This window comes from Entelurus aequoreus, linkage group LG17, assembly GCF_033978785.1.
Source record: "Entelurus aequoreus isolate RoL-2023_Sb linkage group LG17, RoL_Eaeq_v1.1, whole genome shotgun sequence".
Classification (NCBI taxonomy): domain Eukaryota; kingdom Metazoa; phylum Chordata; class Actinopteri; order Syngnathiformes; family Syngnathidae; genus Entelurus; species Entelurus aequoreus.
Window position 1 is genome coordinate 49935068 of NC_084747.1, and position 23830 is coordinate 49958897.

General features: G+C 40.0%; 1 protein-coding gene across 6 annotated transcripts in view; it reads left to right on the forward strand.

Moving 5' to 3' along the window:
- Positions 1 to 23830, forward strand: part of agtpbp1 (ATP/GTP binding carboxypeptidase 1) — a 62916-nt gene that overhangs the window by 14428 nt on the left and 24658 nt on the right. For 5 of the 6 annotated variants that reach the window (XR_009821743.1, XM_062025856.1, XM_062025857.1 and 2 more), the window contains exons 4-17: positions 6081 to 6148; positions 9049 to 9112; positions 9656 to 9802; positions 9896 to 10027; positions 10105 to 10198; positions 10298 to 10335; positions 14480 to 14688; positions 14771 to 14948; positions 16410 to 16510; positions 17022 to 17138; positions 18276 to 18922; positions 21799 to 21882; positions 23486 to 23575; positions 23673 to 23821. Coding sequence is in view for 5 of the 6 variants with exons in the window: in XM_062025856.1 (XP_061881840.1) it covers positions 6081 to 6148; positions 9049 to 9112; positions 9656 to 9802; positions 9896 to 10027; positions 10105 to 10198; positions 10298 to 10335; positions 14480 to 14688; positions 14771 to 14948; positions 16410 to 16510; positions 17022 to 17138; positions 18276 to 18922; positions 21799 to 21882; positions 23486 to 23575; positions 23673 to 23821 (2118 nt within the window). In the remaining variant the exon portion in view is untranslated. Of the gene's footprint in view, positions 1 to 6080; positions 6149 to 9048; positions 9113 to 9655; positions 9803 to 9895; positions 10028 to 10104; positions 10199 to 10297; positions 10336 to 14479; positions 14689 to 14770; positions 14949 to 16409; positions 16511 to 17021; positions 17139 to 18275; positions 18923 to 21798; positions 21883 to 23485; positions 23576 to 23672; positions 23822 to 23830 lie in introns of those variants that run through there. The other variant, XM_062025861.1, reaches the window with a different exon arrangement.

A 23830-nucleotide genomic window follows, 5' to 3' on the forward strand; every position in this document is an offset into this window, starting at 1 on the left:
TTACAGAAGTACGACAATAAATATGCGGTTGTGATTTTATTGTAAATGTATTATTTTTTAAGTTGGACTTATAAATACATACTATTATAGGACTGTGTCAAAAAAATGAGAGAAGAAAGATTATGATAGTACATTTCGATTATTATTAGAAAAAAGTAATTCTGTATATGTGTGATATCATGAGAAAAAACAAAATGACATACTATTGAGCAAAAACATTTTTTTTAAATAAGAAAATAAATACCGCAGTTATATAATGAGGAAAAACTACTGTACTAATACAGTATATTAGAGTTATTCTTCAAATATATAATTTGGTACTTGTCCTGTGCCCATAGTTTGCATAACCACTACTTATTTATTCACTAGAAATAGAGAGAGACCAAAAATGGGGATTTTCTTAGTCAATGGTGGGGAAAAAACAATATTGTTATTTGCATTAACTGATTAATATTTGCTTTTTGACATTAATAACAATAATAATAACATAACGAACATAATCACTTTCAGGGTCAAGCTGTCTCTATCTGACAAAACTTGTAATGTATCACGTAACATTTCACGTAGCATTTGAACATACTTGACTGTGTGTCCTCCGGAACAAAGAGAACAAGAACCATCCGGATTGTTATAGGCGCAAAGTTGAAAAGCCAGCATCTGTGATGGTATGGGGGTGTATTAGTGCCCAAGACATGGGTAACTTACACATCTGTGAAGGCACCATTAATGCTGAAAGGTACATACAGATTTTGGAGCAACATATGTTGCCATCCAAGCAACGTTATCATGGACGCCCCTGCTTATTTCAGCAAGACAATGCCAAGACACGTGTTACATCAACGTGGCTTCATAGTAAAAGAGCGCCTCGACTAGACTAGACTGGCCTGCCTGTAGTCCAGACCTGTCTCCCATTGAACATTCTACATTTCTGTTTTTTATGTCAAGATGTAGTGCTGAGTGTACATTAATGAGAAATAAAATGAACTTTTTTCTTTTTAGCAAATGGCTTCAATGAAACAAAGAGTGAAAAATTTAAAGGGGTATGAATACTTTCCGGAGCCACTGTATGTATTGTAGCACTGAAAATGACCTAATCCATAGATATTTTTAGGTAAATATCTTCCTGAGAACCGGCATCCTCTGCAGTTGATATTTGTTGTTGGTCTATTTCTTTTATCAGAGTTACACATTCTGGGGGAACATAATACCCCTGTTGTGAGAATCACAAATGTCCACTGCAGAGGATGTTTGCTCCCAGGAGGATTGTGACAGTTGTGTGCTGTCGTGCGGGTTCCAAGGACCACCAAGGGATGACATTGTTGCGGGCAGGTTTAGACTTCTTTATTTTTCGACAAGAAAGTCTCTTACGGGTTGCTTTTCAGCCTTTCCTTTCTTCTCCTGCTCGCTTCTCCGCTTCCGCTTCTCAGCTGCGTGCGCCGTCGTCCTCCGTGCGTTCTTTTCCGCTCTCGCTCGGCATCCGCTTCTCTCTGGCTCCTTCTCCTCACTCCGCCTCTCTCCCTGACGTTTACGTCTGCCGCCCTTTTATACAGTGCGAGAGGATAATTACATTGTGCCCAGCTGCGCGATCCACGCACCTTATAATGATTGCGGCGTCGCTCCCGGCGCGCCCCGCCTCGCTGATCGCTCGCCGTCCACGCCTCCTCGCCGTCATCTTGGAGCCCTGCCTCGCTGCCGGGCCCGCCTCTCCACAGGGATATACTATCATACAAGCTGTATACAGACTGTACTAAAGTATATCCAATGTGCTCTCCTACAGTAATATCCCTTGACAAATCAAAGTAACCGCTTTCGTGAGATGCTGAGTTTACATTTCCTCTTCTATGGTTATCATCATAAATTTCCTGTTTGCCATTGGTCCTGCATGTAAACCTATCCTCCTTGTCCAGTGTGCACCACGACTGATGGGCTATAGTTGAAATGTCTTGTGTGTGTGTCTGTCAGCTGTTCCTCCCTCATCATCACACATGCACACAGCCACACACACACACACACACACACACACACACACACACACACACACACACACACACACACACACACACACACACACACACACACACACACACACAACACATTATATGGCGCAAGCCGTGAGCCAGGAGTAACTGTAAACCGCATGCTGGACTTTGCTGAACTGAGGTTCTCATGTTCAAGAGTATTACAAGAGAGGAAGAACATGGGCGGCAACAACAAGTGAAGGTTTTTGTGTAAAGTCGCTACATGCTGCTTTGTGGCTACAATTAGCAAACATTCTTTATCTGAAGTATATAGAGATGGAGCGCGGCTACAGCAGGAAATACTATGACGGCCACTCCGACTCTCCAGGTAGGCTTAGCTATATTTAACTTCCACCATCTTCAAAGTGAGCTTTTTTTGTATTCGGCATTATTTGAGCAAGTTCTTTATCATGGTAGGTACAGTTGTTGAGGGAGTGGGAGGAAAACCTGATAAAAATGTAAGGACCAGCTCCCTATGCTCGTGAAGTTGTACACCTCTGCAAACTACCACCACATTAATAAGCATTCTGCTACATTTATACTTGGTGTGTGTGGTTGTTTTCTATCTGTGCATATATAAATATACACCTTGTGCAAAACTTCAAACCAACAACTGTTTTTTTATTAGGAATGCTAACAAATCATCTTCACATTACGCCTTTCTGATGAACATATTATTTATATATTTTTTTAAATAATTTAAATGTAATAATACAAATATAAATACAATTTTAATAAAAATGTCAGGCCAATGAGAGGTGTTGGCGGCCCGCATTGGCCAATTTATGACCTCCTAATGTTAGAACAGTGGTTCTCAAACTTTTTTCACCAAATACTACATCAGAAGACACTTGGCTCTCCAAGTACCACCATAATGACCAACATTAAGCATAGTAGGCATAAACATTTATTAAAAACAGGGCAAATGTTTTATTTAACAAGTACATTTATTATTTTAGCCATTGTAACATAAGACACAGTTTAAACAGAGACACTGTGTTTGAACACAGGAAAATGAAACATTGTACTATAATCAAGTGATTATTTTACCACTAGATGGAGCCCGCGTACCACAGTTTGAGAATCACTGTGTTGGAATGTTATTACATTGCCTGTACAGTTTAAGAGATTATGATGGTGACAGTTTGTTATTATCTCCCTATGTTCTTGGAATCGCCCAGTTTCTGTGTGCTTGTGTTCATGAAGGGTCCTCCGGTATACATTTTTAAAAGACTTCCTTGTGGCCCAGACAATATGTATTGGATATGTACATTTTGCTCCACAGTCACATTTTAACCTACTTTTGTATGTGTCAGCAGGATGTTACTTTTAGATTGCAAATACAACCAAACCCCACCCTCTTCAAAAGTATCCCAAGTTTTATCTTTTGAAAATGTACACTGTTTAAATATACTGTGTATATATATATATATATATATATATATGTATTGAAGACAAACTTCACTGCTACATTTTTTTCCAGACATTGTTGAAAATCAAATTAATTGTGTACACCTGCACTCTCAACTCGATACAGAGCTGCATAAGAAAAGCTGCTTTTAGCAGCATTTGTGTCACTGCATGTCACGATTAGATGAAAATAACTTTATCCTACCTTCTGTCATCAACTCACATGACAGTTTTGACTGTTTCCTGGTGCTTCTATTTTGGTTATACATGGTTAGTTTCCTTTTATTGCTGCACCTTTACTTTCTTTTCCGTTTCCTGCCAGCACACCTTTTTATATAATTTTTTAAATCATATTTATTATTTATTTCATTTTTCAATGTTTCTGTTGTTGCATCATGTTGTGATTGTACTATTTGTATTTTAACCATGTGAAGCACTTTGTGAGATCTCTCTGTAAGAAGTGCTACATAAATACATTTTATTTACCGTATTTTTCGGACTATAAGTCGCAGTTTTTTTCATAGTTTGGCCGGGGGTGCGACTTATACTCAGGAGCGACTTATGTGTGAAATTATTAACACATTACCGTAAAATATCAAATAATATTATTTAGCTCATTCACGTAAGAGACTAGATGTATACGATTTCATGGGATTTAGCGATTAGGAGTGACAGATTGTTTGGTAAACGTATAGCATGTTCTATATGTTATAGTTATTTGAATGACTCTTACCATAATATGTTACGTTAACATACCAGGCACGTTCTCAATTGGTTATTTATGCGTCATATCACGTACACTTATTCAGCCTGTTGTTCACTATTCTTTATTTATTTTAAATTGCCTTTCAAATGTCTATTCTTGGTGTTGGGTTTTATCAAATAAATTTCCCCAAAAAATGCGACTTATACTCCAGTGCGACTTATATAGTTTTTTTTTCCTTCTTTATTATGCATTTTCGGCCGGTGCGACTTATACTCCGAAAAATACGGTACCTACTTTAATTACATTACTTGAATTAGAAGGGCTTTTACCTGCGCTTCACCTTCCTTGCTCTGCATCCTGGTGTCCAGACCAACGCCGCCAACCTAGCAATATCGCTGTCTTTTTCTGTCAGAGTACAGTGGCTAATCCAAGTTTGTAATTGTCCATCTGGACAAAACTGTCCTGTGTACAATGTCGTACAACAACGTAACACGGCATATTAACTTCATAGACATCAGAACAGGTGGGAGGGCATTAGACGAGAAGGAATACCACACAAGGCTGCAGGCAGCAGTCATAACCTTTTCACAAGTCTGAAGCAGACAGGGAGAAGCTCCACCCCCTGTGGTCGATAGCTTATGCCAGTGATTTTTCAAACTCGTACTGGTAGGTGGGCTCCATCAAGTGGTACACCAAATAATCACTTAAGAAAATAGTCAAACAAACACAGTGTTACTGTTTAAACTAGAGATGTCCGATAATGGCTTTTTTGCCGATATCCGATATTCCGATATTGTCCAACTCTTAATTATCGATTCCGATATCAACCGATATATACAGTCGTGGAATTAACACATTATTATGCCTATTATGCCGGAAGAGTTAGTGCTGCAAGGGGTTCTGGGTATTTGTTCTGTTGTGTTTATGTTGTGTTACGGTGCGGATGTTCTCCCGAAATGTGTCATTTTTGTTTGGTGTGGGTTCACAGTGTGGCGCATATTTGTAACAGTGTTAAAGTTGTTTATACGGCCACCCGCAGTGTGACCTGTATGGCTGTTGATCAAGTATGCATTGCATTCACTGTGTGTGTGTAAAAGCTGCATATATTATGTGACTGGGCCGGCACGCTGTTTGTATGGAAGAAAAGCGGACTAGACGACGCTAAAGGCAGTGCCTTTAAGGCACGCCCCCAATAATGTTGTCCGGGTGGAAATCGGGAGAAATTTGGGAGAATGGTTGCCCTGGGAGATTTTCGGGAGGGGCACTGAAATTTGTGAGTCTCCCGGGAAAATTGGGAGGTTGAAACCGATACCGATAATTTCCGATATTACATTTTAAAGCATTTATCGGCCGATAATATATATTATCGGACATCTGTAGTTTAAACTGTTTATAAAGTTAAAGTTACAAAAAACGGCAACAAAAAGACGACAAAACACAGCTTTCAGAATCATCCAAAACTGCAAGCTCACGTCTAAATGCATGACCCTTTTGATTTGATGCTTTGGCATTGTTTAACACGAGTATCCAATGATGTAACAACATTTATAGCTCAGAAAAGATTCAATTAATCATAAGTCCCCTTTAAAAAAGACTGGCATGACGAAAAGTCTCCAAAAGGTCAACATTGCCTCTTCCCCACCCCTCCTACGGAGCCTCCCGGGTGTTTACGCACGTCAGTCGTTAACATAACTCGCTTTTGCGCGCCGAAAGGTCGTCAAACTAGGAAGGTTGAGTACTGTCACCCATTATTGCCCGCAGCGCAGCAACTTGACATTTTCACTTCCTGTTGGTGTCCCCGGACTTTTGAGTCGATTATGAATGTTGGAGATAATCCTAATTTATCCACATGCCAATCCTGTATTTAGTGGTGATAGCAAAGAAATACCTCGAGCGCTTGCCACAGGTGGATAACACAACTGTCTGCTGCGTGTCTTGTCCTACAGAGAAGACTGGAAGGGAGGTGATGTCCAAAGGCACCAGCGGCATGGAAGTTATCCTGTCTTCACTCGAGGTCAGTCACAAATTGCCCGCTTTTCTACCTTGAAAAATAAACCTCTATTAAATTTTGAGAGTTCGTAACGAGTTAAAAAACGTTCACAATGCATCCAAGTCTCTTCAACCACATGGTCATTTATGAACAAATATATCAATACAAGACAGCAGCAACAGAACTGATGTTTTAATAAGGGTAAGGAGCAAACTGCTTAGTCCACATTATGGAGCTGAAGGCTTCATTCTAATCCAGGGTTTTTCAACCTTTTTTGAGCCAAGGCACCTTTTTTAGGTTGAAAAAATCCGGAGGCACACCACCAGCAGAAATCATAAAAAAATAAAACTCAGTTGACAGTAAAAAGTCGTTATCCTAATTGTTGGATATGACTTTAAACCATAACCAAGCATGCATCACTATAGCTCTTGTCTCAAAGTAAGTGTACTGTCACGACCTGTCACATCACGCCGTGACTTATTTTGAGTTTTTTGGTGTTTTCCTGTGTGTAGTGTTTTAGTTCTTGTCTCGCGCTCCTATTTTGGTGGCTTTTTCTCTTTTTTTGGTCTTTTCCTGTAGCAGTTTCATGTCTTCCTTTGAGCGATATTTCCCGCATCTGCTTTGTTTTAGCAATCAGCAAAACAAGCAATTTCAGTTGTTTTTATCCTTCTTTGCGGGGACATTGTTGCTTGCCATGTCATGTTCGGATGTACATCGTGGACGCCGTCTTTGCTCCACAGTAAGTCTTTGCTGTCGTCCAGCATTCTGTTTTTGTTTACTTTGTAGCCAGTTCCGTTTTAGTCTCGTTCTGCATAGCCTTCCCTAAGTTTCAATGCCTTTTCTTAGGGGCACTCCCCTTTTGTTTATTTTTGGTTTAAACGTTATACACCTTTTTACCTGCACACTGCCTCCCGCTGTTTCCGACATCTACAAAGCAATTAGCTACCGGCTGCCACCTACTGATATGGAAGAGTATTACACGGTTACTCTGCCGAGCTCTAGACAGCACCGACACTCAACAACAACACATAATTTGCAGACTATAATTATTGGTTTGCAAAAAATATTTTTAATCCAATTAGGTGAAATTACATAATCTCCCACGGCACACCAGACTCTATTACACGGCACATTAGTGTGCCGCGGCACAGTGGTTGAAAAACACTGTTCTAATCAACGTGTATGAGTTTTGCTTCAACATTGAGTAGTGTTCCTGATATTTTAAAGCACATGCAGAGGTAGATATGGATGCTGACCACTCATGCAGAGCCGTGTATAGAAAGAGTATGGACAACTAAGCAGTCGTTCCAACACTGTTTTCCTGATGAAATAAACCAAAATAATAAGTCTAAATATAGTTCTAAACAATCCAGTTCCTAAACATACAATTGAACATGCTTTTATTTCATCAAAGCATCATTTTGGAGCAATTTTGTGGCTAGATGCACTTCACTGTATATATTCATGCAGTGTTTAGTAATCAGCAGGCTGTCTAACATGCTCCTGACGGCGCAAAAATGTAAAAAAAATTACACAAAACAACCAAAAAAAAACATATTACCATCATTTTGCCAAAATCCTCATTAGCTTTAGATCAACAATTACGGAGAAATCATGACTTGTGTGTGAATTATGCCAACTGTGATGTCTGCCTCCAATGTATTATTTTGTAATCACTTTGCTTTTACTTCTGGTTTTTTAAATATTCTTCATAGTTTTTGCCGTGGCGAGTCTGCATGGCTTCCTGATTTTATTATCACCATACCTAAATATTAAACTAATGCTGCTTTTTACTTCAAAATTGATGACAGGTAGTTACGTTTGGATTATTATCCATCCAGACCCACACCTCCCGCCACCTGAACAGTTTTTTCCCCTCGGCCATCAGGCACATGAACAATAACTTCTAACAGTAGCTCCTTGAATTCCTTCTAAGTCTATAACAAGATCTGATAGCTCAGTTACAGCTCTTTTTATTACCAAATATGTGTTATATGTGTTTTATGTTGCACGATTGCACCAAGAAAAATTCCTAGTTTGTGAACCCGTTTTCAAACAATGGCAATAAAACTATTCTGATTCTGATTCTGATTCTGATTAGTGAAATGTGCAGAAAAGGTGCAATCTTGAAGCAAAGTTTTGTCAGGCAAAGTTTATTAATTCACTCTTGCTGAGAGTGAGATATACCACGTTTCCCATGTGCATGTATGCTTGCTTACCTCGCACAAGATATACTGTTATTAATTGGCACTCTAGCTAACTCGATCTTTAATCAAAATAAATGTAATAATGAAGTGCAGTGTCTCTTAGCGGCGGCTCCAAACTGGTGTCCAACATGGCGCCCTGTAGTCACGTGAGGTCTATTGACCAATTATTTAGGAGATCTTCTGAAACCATACTCTCTCCATACACAGCACTGCACTCATGATGCTTTTACTGCCCTCTTGTATAGTTAATAAAATACTACATCAGGAGGTTACCTACAGCCACGGCAGTGTTAATGCCAATGTTTTTTCTCCCGGTGTTGTGCAGCCCCATCAAGCGCATGATGAACACATGATGAACACATAATGAACACATAGACAACTAACTAACTAACAGCTAACTAACTGTAAGGAAATCTGTTTTGAATCTATTTCAACCGTCAAATTGTGCATCCCTTTTGAAAGAATTTTTCATATAAGTAGACTTTTTAGACTAAATACGTCTATATCGGTGTAATTTAATTTACATGTTTTACACTATGACCTCTTAGTTGATGAACTTTACAATTGATTATGTCATAATATTCATGTGAAGAATTTCAAATATACGTATATAACATTATCTGTTCAAACATTAGTTAAATAGCTTCATAGTCAAGTAATTTGTAATTGGTTTGCGCTTAATTGAGCGTTAATTTGTGATCATGTGATACTGGACAGAGCACCCGGGACTCCCAGACCATCCTGAACATCCTGTGCATACTCAGTGAGCTGCTGACGTTGGGTGAGTACACCGAGCGTCATTACCATTGTAGTAATTGATGTATTTGGCAAAAAATCAATTTGGAGTTGTCGAAAGTCCAAAATGTGTTCTTAAGATGAATTAAGTTATCTGTTTTTTTGACGAACAATTGGAAGATGCCAGGTGGGATACATCGTAGTTGTGTCCGACCATTGCTTTTTCTATAGCCTTCACTCTACTCTGCTGAACTGTCTCTGCTCGAGATGGTCTCCTGCTGGCCCCACTATGGACTGGACTCTCACTATTATGTTAGATCCACTATGGACTGGACTTTCACAATATTATACTAGACCCACTCGACGTCCATTGCACCGGTCTCCCCTAGACCACATCTGAGGTCTTCTCCAAGGTTTCTCATTGTCATCCCACTGGGTTGAGTTTTTCCTTGCCCTGATGTGGGATCTGAACCGAGGATGTCGTTGTGGCTTGTGCAGCCCTTTGAGACACTTGTGATTTAGGACTATATGAATAAACATTGATGCATTGATTGATAGTTATTACCTCCTGTCGCCCTTTCTGTCTTAGGCAAAGGACGGCGGGTGGGAGCATTTGTATCAAAAGGGGGAACAGGCGTCTTACTCCGCATTCTAATCAGCGCCAGTAAAGAGGGTCACCCCAGCGAGGAGCTCATGCTGCAGCTTCACTCCCTGCTGGCCAAGGTGGGCCTTAAAGGTAGGGAGCTAAAAGTATTAGGGACAGTGGCACAGGAGCTGTAATGCTGACCTTGCATGCTTTACCTGTGTGTGTGTGTGTGTGTGTGTTCAGACAGGAAGTTGGGAGTTAAGGCGCGTCTGAGCGGCGCCGTGAACGTCACCGTCAACCTGATCAAGAAGAACCTGCAAAACATCAAGCTGCTCCTGCCCTGTTTGCAGGTTCTCAGGGTTTACTCTGTCAACAGTAAGTCCTTTCATTCAAGTCATTTATTTACCATACGGCGATTGATTTGATAGCTGTTTCTTTTTCACCCTGACAAGTGGTTAACGCTATATCGCTGGGGAAAAGCGGCGCGATCGAGCTCATGTTTAAGATTTTGGCGCCGTACAGCAAGAAGAACACCAGCCTGATCAAGTACATATACCTTAGCAATCAGCATGGAATTTAAAACTACAAACTAGCACCACCTGCAGGCCTTATTGTTTACCATATATACTCTTGTTTGTTTAACAGGGTCACTGTAGATGCACTGGCAGCGCTGCTCAAATCCAGTGAGTATCCCTAATGACTTACTGTGCTGCTAAGTGTTTTTTTTGATGGTGTAAGGGATGCTGACATGAGTAAAACTAGGCCTGGGCCGATAGCTGGGTTGGAATCACGTGACCTAAAGGCACATCCAGGCGCTTCCGGGTTTCAGGCGATGGTCTAGCTCAAATGGGGGTACGTGTACCCCTGGGGGTACTTGAAGGTATGCCAAAGGGTACGTGAGATTTTTTTAAAATGTCTGTCAAAAAGAACTGTGAAAAGAAATGCAACAATGCAATATTCAGTGTTGACAGCTAGATTTTTTGTGGACATTTTCCATAAATATTGATGTTAAAAGATTTCTTTTTTTGTGAAGAAATGTTTAGAATTAAGTTCATGAATCCAGATGGATCTCTATTACAATCCCCAAAGAGGGCACTTTAAGTTGATGATAACTTCTATGTGTAGAAATCTTTATTTATAATTGAATCACTTGTTTATTTTTCAACAAATTTTTAGTTATTTTTATATCTTTTTTTCCAAATAGTTCAAGAAAGACCACAACAAATGAGCAATATTTTGCAGTGTTATACAATTTAATAAATCAGAAACTGATGACATAGTGCTGTATTTTACTTCTTTATCTATTGTTTTCAACCAAAAATGCTTTGCTCTGATTAGGGGGTACTTGAATTAAAAACATTTTCACAAGGGGTACATCACTGAAAAAAGGTTGAGAACCACTGGTCTAGCTTATGGTCTAGTTTATTTACCTGATTCAGTGCAGATTTGGGCGTATTTTGAAAGCTTTAGAAGCAAATACAAAAGCGATCTTGAAAAAAATATTTAAATATGGGATGGATTGGATTTTTACACTCTTAAGAATTAAAAAAAAAAATTTAATTTAAACCCTTCATCATCACCAAGACGTTACTTCTCACCTCGACCGCACTTCCTTTGACACTCACGCTTTTTAAAAAAGAAAATATTGGAGGCAAATTATGTCTTTACATCAGGAAGGGTCCACAAATTAAACATTAATTTGTGAAAGACAAACTTTGATTTATTCGTGCATTGCTAAGTAATATATTTCATTGACATGACGTGCTGCTGTGATCGTGACGCTAATGAGAAAAAGGATAAGGTTGTAATATTGTAATATTAGTCTCATCTGCAGTTCATGTCTGCAGTTGTTTTTATGATGTGAAGTATATTTTGTCTCATTATTTAGCCATAGATGTCCCTGTTGTTCAGCATGACTCTTTGCAAGCGATATCAAGATGCAATATATGCTGTTGAGCCTACGAGAGTTTTATTCATCTACTTTATCGATACTATTAGTGATGATTTCTTGATGCTAATGAATAGCACTAATGACGCTATAATGTGGTCATCTGTGTCGAATAAAGCACTTGGCTTTCCTGCACAACAACAACTTAAGCTTTTAGTTTCTGTTATGAAAATCGACAGCAAAAATACGGTGGATCGGACTAACAATCACAATATTTATTACTAGGACTTAACATGACGTTATTTGCATAACTTGGTTTACGTAGTTTTTTTAGGCATAGCAACCACAACAGAACAAAAAACTAATGCGATTTATTGTCCTTTCTTTACGTTTAGTTCTGCTCTCCAAAACTACTAATATAGTAGAGAATAAACTCGATTGCTTCACAGAAAGTTTCTCAAACAAATCGAATATTCAAACAAACATTTTACAAAGCGATTGCTGCAGACACAAGCATGTCCGATTGTATTACACAAGATGATGAAAGTCATATTTTTAACAGCCACTTCCTTCGACGCACTTTCGTTTGTTCCTGACTTTATTACCTTTATGAACCACTTCTTTCGGGACTCTATGAAAGCTCTTTCCTATCTCTCTATTTGAATGAGTGAAACACCCAAGAACAGAACAGCAATACGGCATTTTCTGGTCAAACTCTACACTCACTCTCACAATGCTACGCTCAAGCTGCTTGACCATCGTGTGAGATAAGCCGCGAAGAAGAAAAATGGTTATGACATCATATGCCACCCAGCTATAGTCAATAAATCAATTAAGTAAACAATAAATGAAAACTCATTAACTTTCCAGTCATCGATAAATTGCTACGTCAATGTTTGTTTTCCTTGTTTCTTGCTTTCAAACAGGGTTCACTCGGTGTGTTGCTCTCAGCACCTGAGTGCAATTATTCAATAGCAGAATTAAATAAAGGGAGTGAATCCTCTTCATTCACAATCTTTGTCTCTGGGGTCGAGGGCGTGGCCGTCCATGGAACACAGTTAGTTGCTAGTGAGAACCAGCGAGGTAACAAAAATTAGAGGAAAAAAGATGATTGCAAAACTAAATGTCCAGTGTGGGAATATTCTGGCTTCGAACGAGTGAGCAAAATGAGCCCATCAACACGGATGAATGAGCCTGTATGCACAATTTGTTGGAAAGTGAAACCAACAAAAAACACCCAACCCAGTGTTTCCAACTGCAAAACAAATTTATTGAAGTGCAATTTTTGCTAACATAGATTGAGAGTCCATTTCAATTTTGAAAATGACTTATTTAGGACAATTAAAAGTTATTGATCTTCCAATTACAATGGTAAAAAAAGTAATGAGAAATCAAAGTATAATGCGTTTGAAAGGAATACTTTATTTTTCAGACTGAAAGGCACACTCCTTTCCAATCCTGTCATTTTCTCACCTTACAACCTGTTGCGCCTTGTGTATGTTTTAATTTTGGTTGTGCTTACTGACCTCGAACCAATTTTATTTGGTACATGGTGTAATGATAAGTGTAGCCAGTAGATGGCAGTCACACATAATAAAAAGAAAAGTTAGATGTGTGGACTGCAGGTTGATGCCTGTTGATTAATAAATGACGCTAGCAAGCAAGGCCAAAACTTTAATGTTTCATTGAAATTAAAGAACATTACATATGGCGATCAAAAATCTGTCAAAATGTTTTAGTATGACTTTGGTAAGCTACAAAGCCGCACCGCTTGACGGATTGTCCGAGCCTGGGGAACATCACTCCATTTACTGTCCATTTGTCCGTATTACAGGTGCAGCACTTTATACAGGTCATATTTCTTATGATAATATTTACTAGAGATGTTTGATAATGGCTTTTTTGCCGATATTCGATATTCCGATATTGTCCAACTCTTAATTACCGATTCCGATATCAACCGATACCGATATATACAGTCGTGGAATTAACACATTATTATGCCAAATTTTGTTGTGATGCCCACTGGATGTATAAAACAATGTAACAAGGTTTTCCAAAATAAATCAACTCAAGTTATGGAAAAAAATGCCAACATGGCACTGCCATATTTATTATTGAAGTCACAAAGTGACAGAGCAGCTTGGAATTTGGGACATGCTCTCCCCGAGAGAGCATGATGAGGTTGAGGTGGGGGGGGGGGCAGGGTTGAGGTGGAAGGGGTAGCAGGGGTTTATATTGTAGCGTCCCGGAAGAGTTAGTGCTGCAAGGGGTTCTGGGTATTTGTTCTGTTGTGTTTATGTTGTGTTACGGTGCGGATGTTCTCCCGAAATGTGTTTGTCATTCTTGTTTGGTGTGGGTTCACAGTGTGGCGCATATTTGTAACAGTGTTAAAGTTGTTTATACGGCTACGCTCAGTGTGACCTGTATGGCTGTTGACCAAGTATGCCTTGCATTCACTTGTGTGTATGAAAAGCCGTAGATATTATGTGATTGGGCCGGCACGCAAAGGCAGTGCCTTTAAGGTCTATTGGCGCTCTGCACTTCTCCCTACGTCCGTGTACACAGCGGCGTTTTAAAAAGTCATAAATTGTACTTTGTGAAACCGATACCGATAATTTTGAAACCGATACCGATAATTTCCGATATTACATTTTAAAGCATTTATCGGCCGATAATATGCGGCAGTCCGATATTATTGGACATCCGTAATATTTACATTTATTTTTGTACAAAATGCTCCAAAACCAAACTCTCTTCCTGTTTACTGCCTGTTTCAATTGATTGCACCCTCTGCTGGCTTTTCCCAGTAATGTAATCTATTTTATAGCAACGATACAACACAGCCTTGTTATGATGTAAGGTCGGTTTATCGCAGCCTTTTTTCTCTTGTTCACATGGACTCCTCCATAAAACTCTGTCTCCCTATCCACTTCCAGAGACCAATGCTCGGCGGGCGGTGGAAGCCGACTACGTGTCCACCCTGCTGTCACTCTACATGGACTGGCATCGACACGACACGTGGCATCGTCACACTGTCGTACGCAAAGGGCTTCTGTGCTGCCTGCGCAACATCACCAACATCAGACTGGGCAGGAGAGCGTTCACCAACGCTGACGGCATGCGGATACTCTACAACTCATCCAGTGTGAGTCAGAGTGACGCGTGTCCGTGACCATACACACACACGCACACACTTAGCAACAACCTCTTTTGTTTGTCTCTTCCAGGAGTGCCTCACTGTGCGCACCCTGGATCCTCTGGTGAACACTTCAAGTCTCATCATGAGGAAGTGCTTCCCCAAGAATCGCCTGCCTCTGCCCACCATCAAGTCCGCTTTCCATCACCAGCTGACGCATGTCCTGCCCTCAGGGCCTGTGGCGCAATTATACAGCCAACCTCCCGGAGGTGAGACGTTATGCACAAACACTCACCCAGCGTCACATTTGGGCCGATGGCGTAAAAGCATACACTCGCGTCAATGCATGGACACGCACACACGCGAACAAGTAATATTTCTTAGAGCAGCAACACTCTTGACAATGTTCCCAACAGGAAGAACAAATACTCAACTCTGCAACGAGCCTTTAAAGAAGGGTAAGACGTCTGAAGACATGTCGAGAATTAACAATCGCCATTCATCACGCTTGCATGGGTCACGTCATCTAAACTACTATCATACCTGTACTTTCATCCCCCCCATGTGAATAAACTAGAGATGTCCGATAATGGCTTTTTTGCCGATATCCGATATTCCGATATTGTCCAACTCTTAATTACCGATTCCGATATCAACCATACAGTCGTGGAATTAACACATTATTATGCCTAATTTTGTTGTGATGCCCCGCTGGATGCATTAAACAATGTAACAAGGTTTTCCAAAATAAAAGAACTCAAGTTATGGAAAAAAATGCCAAAATGGCACTGCCATATTTATTATTGAAGTCACAAAGTGCATTATTTTTTTTAACATGCCTCAAAACAGCAGCTTGGAATTTGGGACATGCTCTCCCTGGGAGAGCATGAGGAGGTTGAGGTGGGCGGGGTTGGGGGGGGGGGCGTGGTTGAGTTGTGGGGTGGTAGGGGGTAGCGGGGGGGTGTATATTGTAGCGTCCCGGAAGAGTTAGTGCTGCAAGGGGTTCTGGGTATTTGTTCTGTTGTGTTTATGTTGTGTTACGGTGCGGATGTTCTCCCGAAATGTGTTTGTCATTCTTGTTTGGTGTGGGCTCACAGTGTGCCGCATATTTGTAACAGTGTGAAAGTTGTTTATACGGCTACCCTCAGTGTGACCTGTCACCCTCAGTGTGACCTGTATGGCTGTTGACCATGTATGCCTTGCATTCACTTGTGTGTGGGAAAAGCCGTAGATATTATGTGATTGGGCCGGCACGCAAAGGCAGTGCCTTTAAGGCACGCCTCCAATATTGTTGTCTGGGAGAAATTCGGGAGAATGGTTGCCCCGGGAGATATTCGGGAGGGACACTGAAATTCGTGAGTCTCCCGGGAAAATAGGGAGGGTTGGCAAGTATGACTGGGAGACGCAACTGCTCTGTACTTCTCCCTACGTCCGTGTACCACTCCGTACAGCGGCGTTTTAAAAAGTCATAAATTTTACTTTTTGAAACAGATACCGATAATTTCCGATATTACATTTTAAAGCGTTTATCGGCCGATAATATCGGCAGTCCGATATTATCGGACATCTCTAGAAAAAAACGTATTTACACGACAATAGCAACAGACACGTATTTGAAGAATTATTTTTTCAAAAGAAAGCGTACATTAATCACTTGACCATGACAGGACACAAGCAAGTCCAATTTTGAGTTGAAATATGCACGCGTGTGTGTGTGTGTGTTCACCCAGTGGACGACGTGGTGGACGACAGCGACGACAACGAGGACATGGATGCAGACACGGAGAACGACACAGAGAACGAGGAGGACGAGAAGGATCCTCGACCTGTGGTAATTTCTTGTGTACATTGCTGTTAACGCCCCATTTATTTATTCTGTTCACTACATGAGTCTACAGAAGCAAATAACCGCTGGTTAGCACCGGGTCAAACAACATTGGTGTTCCTGATGCCCTTTTTTTTTAGTCGACTCCACAAAATGGCAGTAGCAACTTTATCTACCTCTGCATACGCTTTAGAATTATGCTACTGAGCTGTTGGTGTATAAGTCATGTGGGTTACACTCGTCAGCGCTATTAATGCTGACTGTCACAACATTGGTTCTGTTGCTGCTGTGTCCTGCAATAAACTTCTTCATTAATGACCATGTGGTTAAAAAGAGGAGGTACATTCCTTTTTAAAGAGTTTTTCCAATGAAAGAATAACAGCTGCTTCCAATTAGCGCTGCATTAGGTAAATATTAATTGTTATAATTACAGCATTTATGGTATATGATACTCCAGCAGAGGGTGCTAGTAAACGAGACACGTTTCTGCCCGTGTACTGATGTCCTTTTCAAACAGAACGAAGACATCGAGAAGGACATAAACAAGCTGCACCCCGAGAAGAGCCCGAGCCGACCTTTTGAAGAGTTAAAAGTCTACGAGAGGTTTTTCGTGGAGCTAACTGAGGACTTCCAGGCCAGTATTTTTATTTGAAATTGCCACGACTGGCCCATATTATGGATCACAAAATTAGGTTCACCTACACAAACTGTATGTTCACTCTGCATTCAGTTGTGAGGCAAATAGGACCAACATAATTCTAATGAATTTTACAAATTAAATGTGGAAAAATATTAAAATAAAATACATACATAAATGGGCCACATTTTCTTTTTTATATTTTATATACTGTACATAAATAAACTATGCATAATGTGATTCTGTATTTGTTTAATTTCGCCACTTTGTTTTAACTTAATTATTTAATAGTAGTATTTAATTATTATACTTTTTCCGAATTTTTTACTTTTTGAATGCCTTTTTTTTTTTTCCCATTCTTCATTTTTCTTAACACTGCACAAGCTATATATGGTGGCATTTTTTAAACTATCTATTTACTTATTGATATTTTTTCTTTTCTTGACACAGGAAGTAAAACAAATATTGTAAGGCTCAACGTATAGAAGTTAAAAAGTTAAAGTACCAATGATTGTCACACACACACTAGGTGTGGTGAAATTTGTCCTCTGCATTTGACCCATCCCCTTGATCACACCCTGGGAGGTGAGGGGAGCAGTGGGCAGCAGCGTAGCTGCGCCCGGGAATCATTTTTGGTGATTTAACCCCCAATTCCAACCCTTGATGCTGAGTGCCAAGCAGGGAAGTAATGGGTCCCATTTTTATAGTCTTTGGTATGACCCGGCCGGGATTTGAACTCACAACCTACCGATCTCAGGGCGGACACTCTAAAGATAAAGTGTAATGATTTATCAGTAGTGGATGTGCAGAATGGGTTTGATTAAAGGAGCTCTGCTTCTTCCTACTCCTTTTTAGATATGTTGACTTGCGCAAATGTAACGGCATGCTGTTTCCTTCATGTAACTTCATCAACCATAACCATACCAACTCTCACCGCGTCACATCTTTTGAACCACTTAAAAGTGAACAATATATTGAGAAGCAAAATAAGCAGAACATTTTGGTATTTTCATTTAAATACTGTTTTGAACTGTAATAATAGCAGCTCTTTATGATGAGCATTAGGTGTACTTAATAAAGTGTACTTTAATCCATATTATGGCGTGTAATATTGTCCTAATCTTGCTCCACTAGGGTCATAACATTGATTGCTCCACCACTGCCTCAACCACATCTTCATCCTCCTCAGCCCGACCCTCTAGGCCGGTCATCGTGCCCACAGCTCAGGCCCTCTCCCCGAATCACGTGACCACACAGAACTCTCAGGTGCTGTGCCCACCTCACAAAGAACGAGACCCCCCGTCGCCTCCCTCCACCGCCACGGCTCCTCTTCCTCCTCCCGCTTTACAGCTGGACACCCTCCGCTTCAGCAAGGAGCTCAGCAAAAAAGAGGAGATGCAGCAGGAGCTCTTACACGCGCTGGAATGCGTCTCCGTTAAAGCCGAGGCGTTTTTAAACGCGGACAAGCACAAAGGATCTTCCATCACCACGCGAAAACCCAGCCAGTCTCCTCTGCTTTTAGAGGGCATCGCGATCCGCTGTTTGGCTGGAGGAGGAGGGTCAGACTGCGGGTCCGAGGGCACGGAGGACGAAGGCGCCGTCCTGGAGGTACCCGACACGGCCCAGCTTCTCCCGCTGCACGACTTGGACCTTTACGTGGAAATGGTGAAGGGGACTCATTCTGTCCCTCAGTACACTGAAGTGGCCTACCCAGACTACTTTGGACACGTGGCGCCCACGTTTAGGGAGCCCCTCCTGGAGAGAGTTTACGGCGTACAGAGGTGAGACACTGGCTGTTCTGCTTTGCAATTCATTTTCTCACTTAAAAAAATAAACCTTTAGACAGGGGGTGTCAAACTTGTTTTCAATAAGGGGCACATCAGTTATGGCTGACTTTTTGTAGATCGCTTAATAATATAATAATATTTGAATATTATTGTATATTCACCTCATTATTTTTATACAATTGCTTATGCTTTGTAATCATAAGTCAGGGTGATAAGCAGATAAGGACTTGGCCCCCGGGCCTTGAGTTTGACACCTGTGTTTTTGGCTATCTTAAAACAACATTCTAACTCTTAACTAGTGCAAGTGTAAAAAGAAGTTAAGTGCTGGTAAACATCAGTGTATAAATCGTTCACTCTGGATTTTTTGAAATGGTCCTTGATTGACTGCACAGAAAATGACCAATCCGTTAATTGTTATTTTTAATGGCAAAGCCAAGTCCTGACTGTTCTGAACTCCTGTTTCGATGCATCAGTATTATTGAGCAGATTTAGCGCAGCACTGTGTAAATCAATAATCTATCCACTTGAACATTTGGCCTCAGCGAAAGACTTTTAAAAGGATTTTTGTTACCGTCATACGAGTGCATTAAGAAGTCAAGCACTGTTAATAGTATAATGCACTAAAGCGTGTGGACATTTGATTTAATGTCTTTGATTAAACAATGGGGGCAATTAGCATTTTGTTTTTCAAAAAGGGATAGGTGATTGTTCTGAACTCCTGTTTCTGTGCCTCTTTTGTATTGAGCAAAATACATCTACTCGATTGGCGCAACAATCCGTTAATCGGTTACTATCCATCTTTACTTTTCTACTCGATTTAAGACTTCATGTTGGTGTCATAAAGACTGTAATGTATGTAGTGTGGACATTAGTTTAAATTACCTTGAGCCACTACGTGGAAAATCAGCAGTTGTTATTTTTGAATAACGGCGGTATAGCTCAGTTGGTAGAGTGGCCGTGCCAGCAACTTGAGGGTTGCAGGTTCGATCCCCGCTTCCGCCATCCTAGTCACTGCTGTTGTGTCCTTGGGCAAGACGCTTTACCCACCTGCTCCCAGTGCCACCCACACTGGTTTAAATGTAACTTAGATATTGGGTTTCACTATGTAAAGCGCTTTGAGTCACTAGAGAAAAAGCGCTACATAAATATAATTCACTTCACTTCAAATTATTTTTAAAAGCACGTGTGAATCTGAATGTTCTGAGCTCCCGTTTCCGTGCAACTGTGATATTGAGCAAGAATGATCCGGCTTAATTTTCCCTTTAATGTTATCAATTAATGCGCATTACTGATTTTAACTTAAATTTTTCACCTTGCTCCAAGACTTCATGCATCTCATTTTGTAACAGTTTTTTTTCACTCTCACAGCAAAATGAAGTTAACCACTGTTAATAACTAATGTGGAGTCAACGTTGGCGATGAGCTAATGTGTTGGTTTTAGCCATATTGTACTGATAGACATAAATACATGGGTACAGTTTTCCTGGCTCCATGCCCATTATCAAATGTTTTCAATTCCACACTACTGGTCCCCTCATAAAAACACACACTTGTGGAGGTAATTTCTTTAGATTAAAGGTGTCAAAAGTGCGGCCCGCAGCTAATTTCTTAAAGGCGTGCGGCACATTTTAAGAATACTATTACAAAAACCATGGAAGTGGAAGAAAAGAGCAAACAGGTGCAATGTAACGAGAAAATGTTGCAAAACTGACGCTACAATAATAACACAAAGCTGCCATGCAGGCAGTTTTTTACTTTAAAACTGGCATTGCTCAAAAAAAATGATAAAAAATGATAATCGACAGATAGATCTGAAGTTAATCTAGAGATTCCAGCATTGAAAGTAAAAATAATATATATTGATATTTGACTTATTTTTAACACTTTTATGAGAAGGGGGCTTTTTGGATCCCAGCGACTGTCATTGTTCAAAAAATAATAATGAATGAAAAACAATGCTGTTATGAATTATTTACCTATTTAAGGCTCCTATTACTTCACTTACTTCACTTCACTATATCCCATTTTGAACATTTTTGTGGGGCAAATGTTGCATATTTTTTGTTTTTGCCACCGAGTTTTCTTTGACAAAAACAGCATAAAACATTAACAAAAATTAAATCTTTATGTCAACAAATAGATCTGTAGTTCATCTATAGAAACAGTATATTAGCATTGAAAGTACAAAACAAATTTGATACTAATACAAATTGTTTTTAACACTAATAACTGAGACCCTTTTTGGGTGCCTAGGGAAATTTAACAATTGCAAAAATTGAGGCGAGCCTTAAGGGTTACAATGATTATTGCATTTTGACAATGAAAAATATCAAAACGGCCCCCACATTCGTTCATTTAGAAGTGTGTGGCCCTCAGTGGAAAAAGTTTGGACACCTCTGCTTTAGATGCTCACTTGAGCCAAAGTCTAGCACATTGGTGTCCAAACCTTTTGCCTCCAAGGGCCAAAGTGAACATGTGCCAGCGTTTTAAACATACAGCAGCACCATAATTGAAGCATTTAAACCCATACCAACATATATAAGGTTATCTTATTGATAGATGGCAACGAGTTAGCCTCGAGGACATGTCATCAATGATTGTGTGAACTTAAAAGAGGTCAGTATGAATATGTGTTGATTTGGGGAAACCATTATTTGGCGGGCCAAACGAAATGTCTTGGCCGGCCAAATTTGGCCCCCGGGCTTCACTTTAGGCACCCCTGGTCTAACGCGATGGGATGTATGACAGCCATGCTGGATCTGGATTTTAGTACAAATCTAGAACCATATTGGTCTTAATTTCCGCACCAATTCCAAATTGTTGAACAATGCCAAAACTAAACAATGATAATTGCTTATGTTACCACGCAGGTCCAAGATATTCCAGGATATCGAGAGGTTGATACACCCAAATGATATCTTGGATAAATTACTTTATGACCTTGATGTTCCCAGGTGAGTTTTGTTTTATTTATTTAATTCAAACTTATTGCCTTGTAAAATTATGACTTTTTAAATAAATGTTAACTATTAATGTACAGAACCCAAAACCAGTGAAGTTGGCACGTTGTGTAAATCGTAAATAAAAACAGAATACAATGATTTGCAAATCCTTCAATTGAATAGACTGCAAAGATAAGATATTTAATGTTTGAAGTGAGAAATGTAATTTTTTTTGCTAATCATTAACTTAGAATTTAATGGCGGCAAAACATTGCAAAAAAGTTGGCACAGGGGCATTTTTACCACTGTGTTACATGGCCTTTCCTTTTAACAACACTCAGTAAACGTTTGGGAACTGAGGAGACCAATTTTTGAAGCTTTTTAGGTGGAATTCTTTACCATTCTTGCTTGATGTACAGCTTACAATTTGAAATGTGGACTCGTCAGACCACAGAACACTTTTCCACTTTGCATCAGTCCATCTTAGATGAGCTCGGGCCCAGCGAAGCCGGCGGCATTTCTTGGTGTTGTTGATAAATGGCTTTGGCTTTGCATATTTAAGTTTTAATTTGCACTTAAAGATGTAGCAACCAACTGTAGTTACTGATAGTGGTTTTCTGAAGTGTTACCGAGCCCATGTGGTGATATCCTTTACACACTGATGTCGCTTTTTGATGCGGTACCGCCTGAGGGATCGAAGGTCACGGGCATTCAATGTTGAGCCGCTTACGTGCAGTGATTTCTCCAGATTCTCTGAACCTTTTGATGAGATTACGGACTGTAGATGGTGAAATCCCTAAATTCCTTGCAATAGCTTGTTGAGAAATGTTGTTCTTAAACTGTTCAACATTTTACTCACGCATTTGTTCACAAAGTGGTGACCCTCGCCCCGTCCTTGTTTGTGAATGACTGAGCATTTCGTGGAAGCGGCTTTTATACCCAATCATGGCACCCACCTGTTCCCAATTAGCCTGTTCACCTGTGGGATGTTCCAAATAAGTGTTTGATTAGCATTCCTCAACTTTTTCAGTCTTTTTTGCCACTTGTACCAGCTTTTTTGAAACATGTTGCTGGCATCAAATTCTAAATGAGCTAATTTGTAAAGAAATAACAAAGTTTGCTAGTTTGAACATTTAAGTATTCTTGTCTTTGCAGTCTATTCAGTTGAATATAGGTTGAAAAGGATTTGCAAATCATTGTATTCTGTTTTTATTTACGTTTTACACAACGTGCCAACTTCACTAGTTTTGGGTTTTGTAAAAGTATGACTTCTTTTGCATAAGGATGAATTGAAAAATGGCGTTATCGTTCTTTTGCTGCTTTCGCTCCCGAGTTATGGAACTCACTCCCTCCTAAGTTGCGATCCATCATGGAACTAGAAGCTTTTAAATCTCAACTAAAAACTTATTTATTCAAGCTGGCTTTTTACACGCAATTGTATTTGCTTTTAAATGAAGCTCTGCACTGTTATAATATGCATGTATTTTTATTAAATACTGCTTTTCTGACTAGTTTTTAACTTGTTAATACTGTAAAGCACATTGGGCAGCATTGTGATGTAAGGTGCCATACAAATAATTTGGTTGATTTGTCTTAAAATGACGCTTGTGTGCAGTTGTCCCGTGATTGAAAGCGATGGCGAGTCGTTGAAGTTCAACTCTCAGTTTGAGTCCGGCAACCTCAGGAAGGCCATTCAAGTCAGGAAGTAAGCTCCTGTAAAGCGTGCATTATCACCATAAAGATGATGTTCTTTTCCTTCGTTCATTTAGTCATTCAATCTAAAACCGGTCTGTGGCGTGCAGGTACGAGTACGACCTGGTGCTGAATTCGGACATCAACAGCAACCACCACCACCAGTGGTTCTATTTCGAGGTGAGCGGAATGCGCGTTGGAACCATGTACCGCTTCAACATCATCAATTGTGAAAAGTCCAACAGTCAGTTCAACTACGGTAAGACGC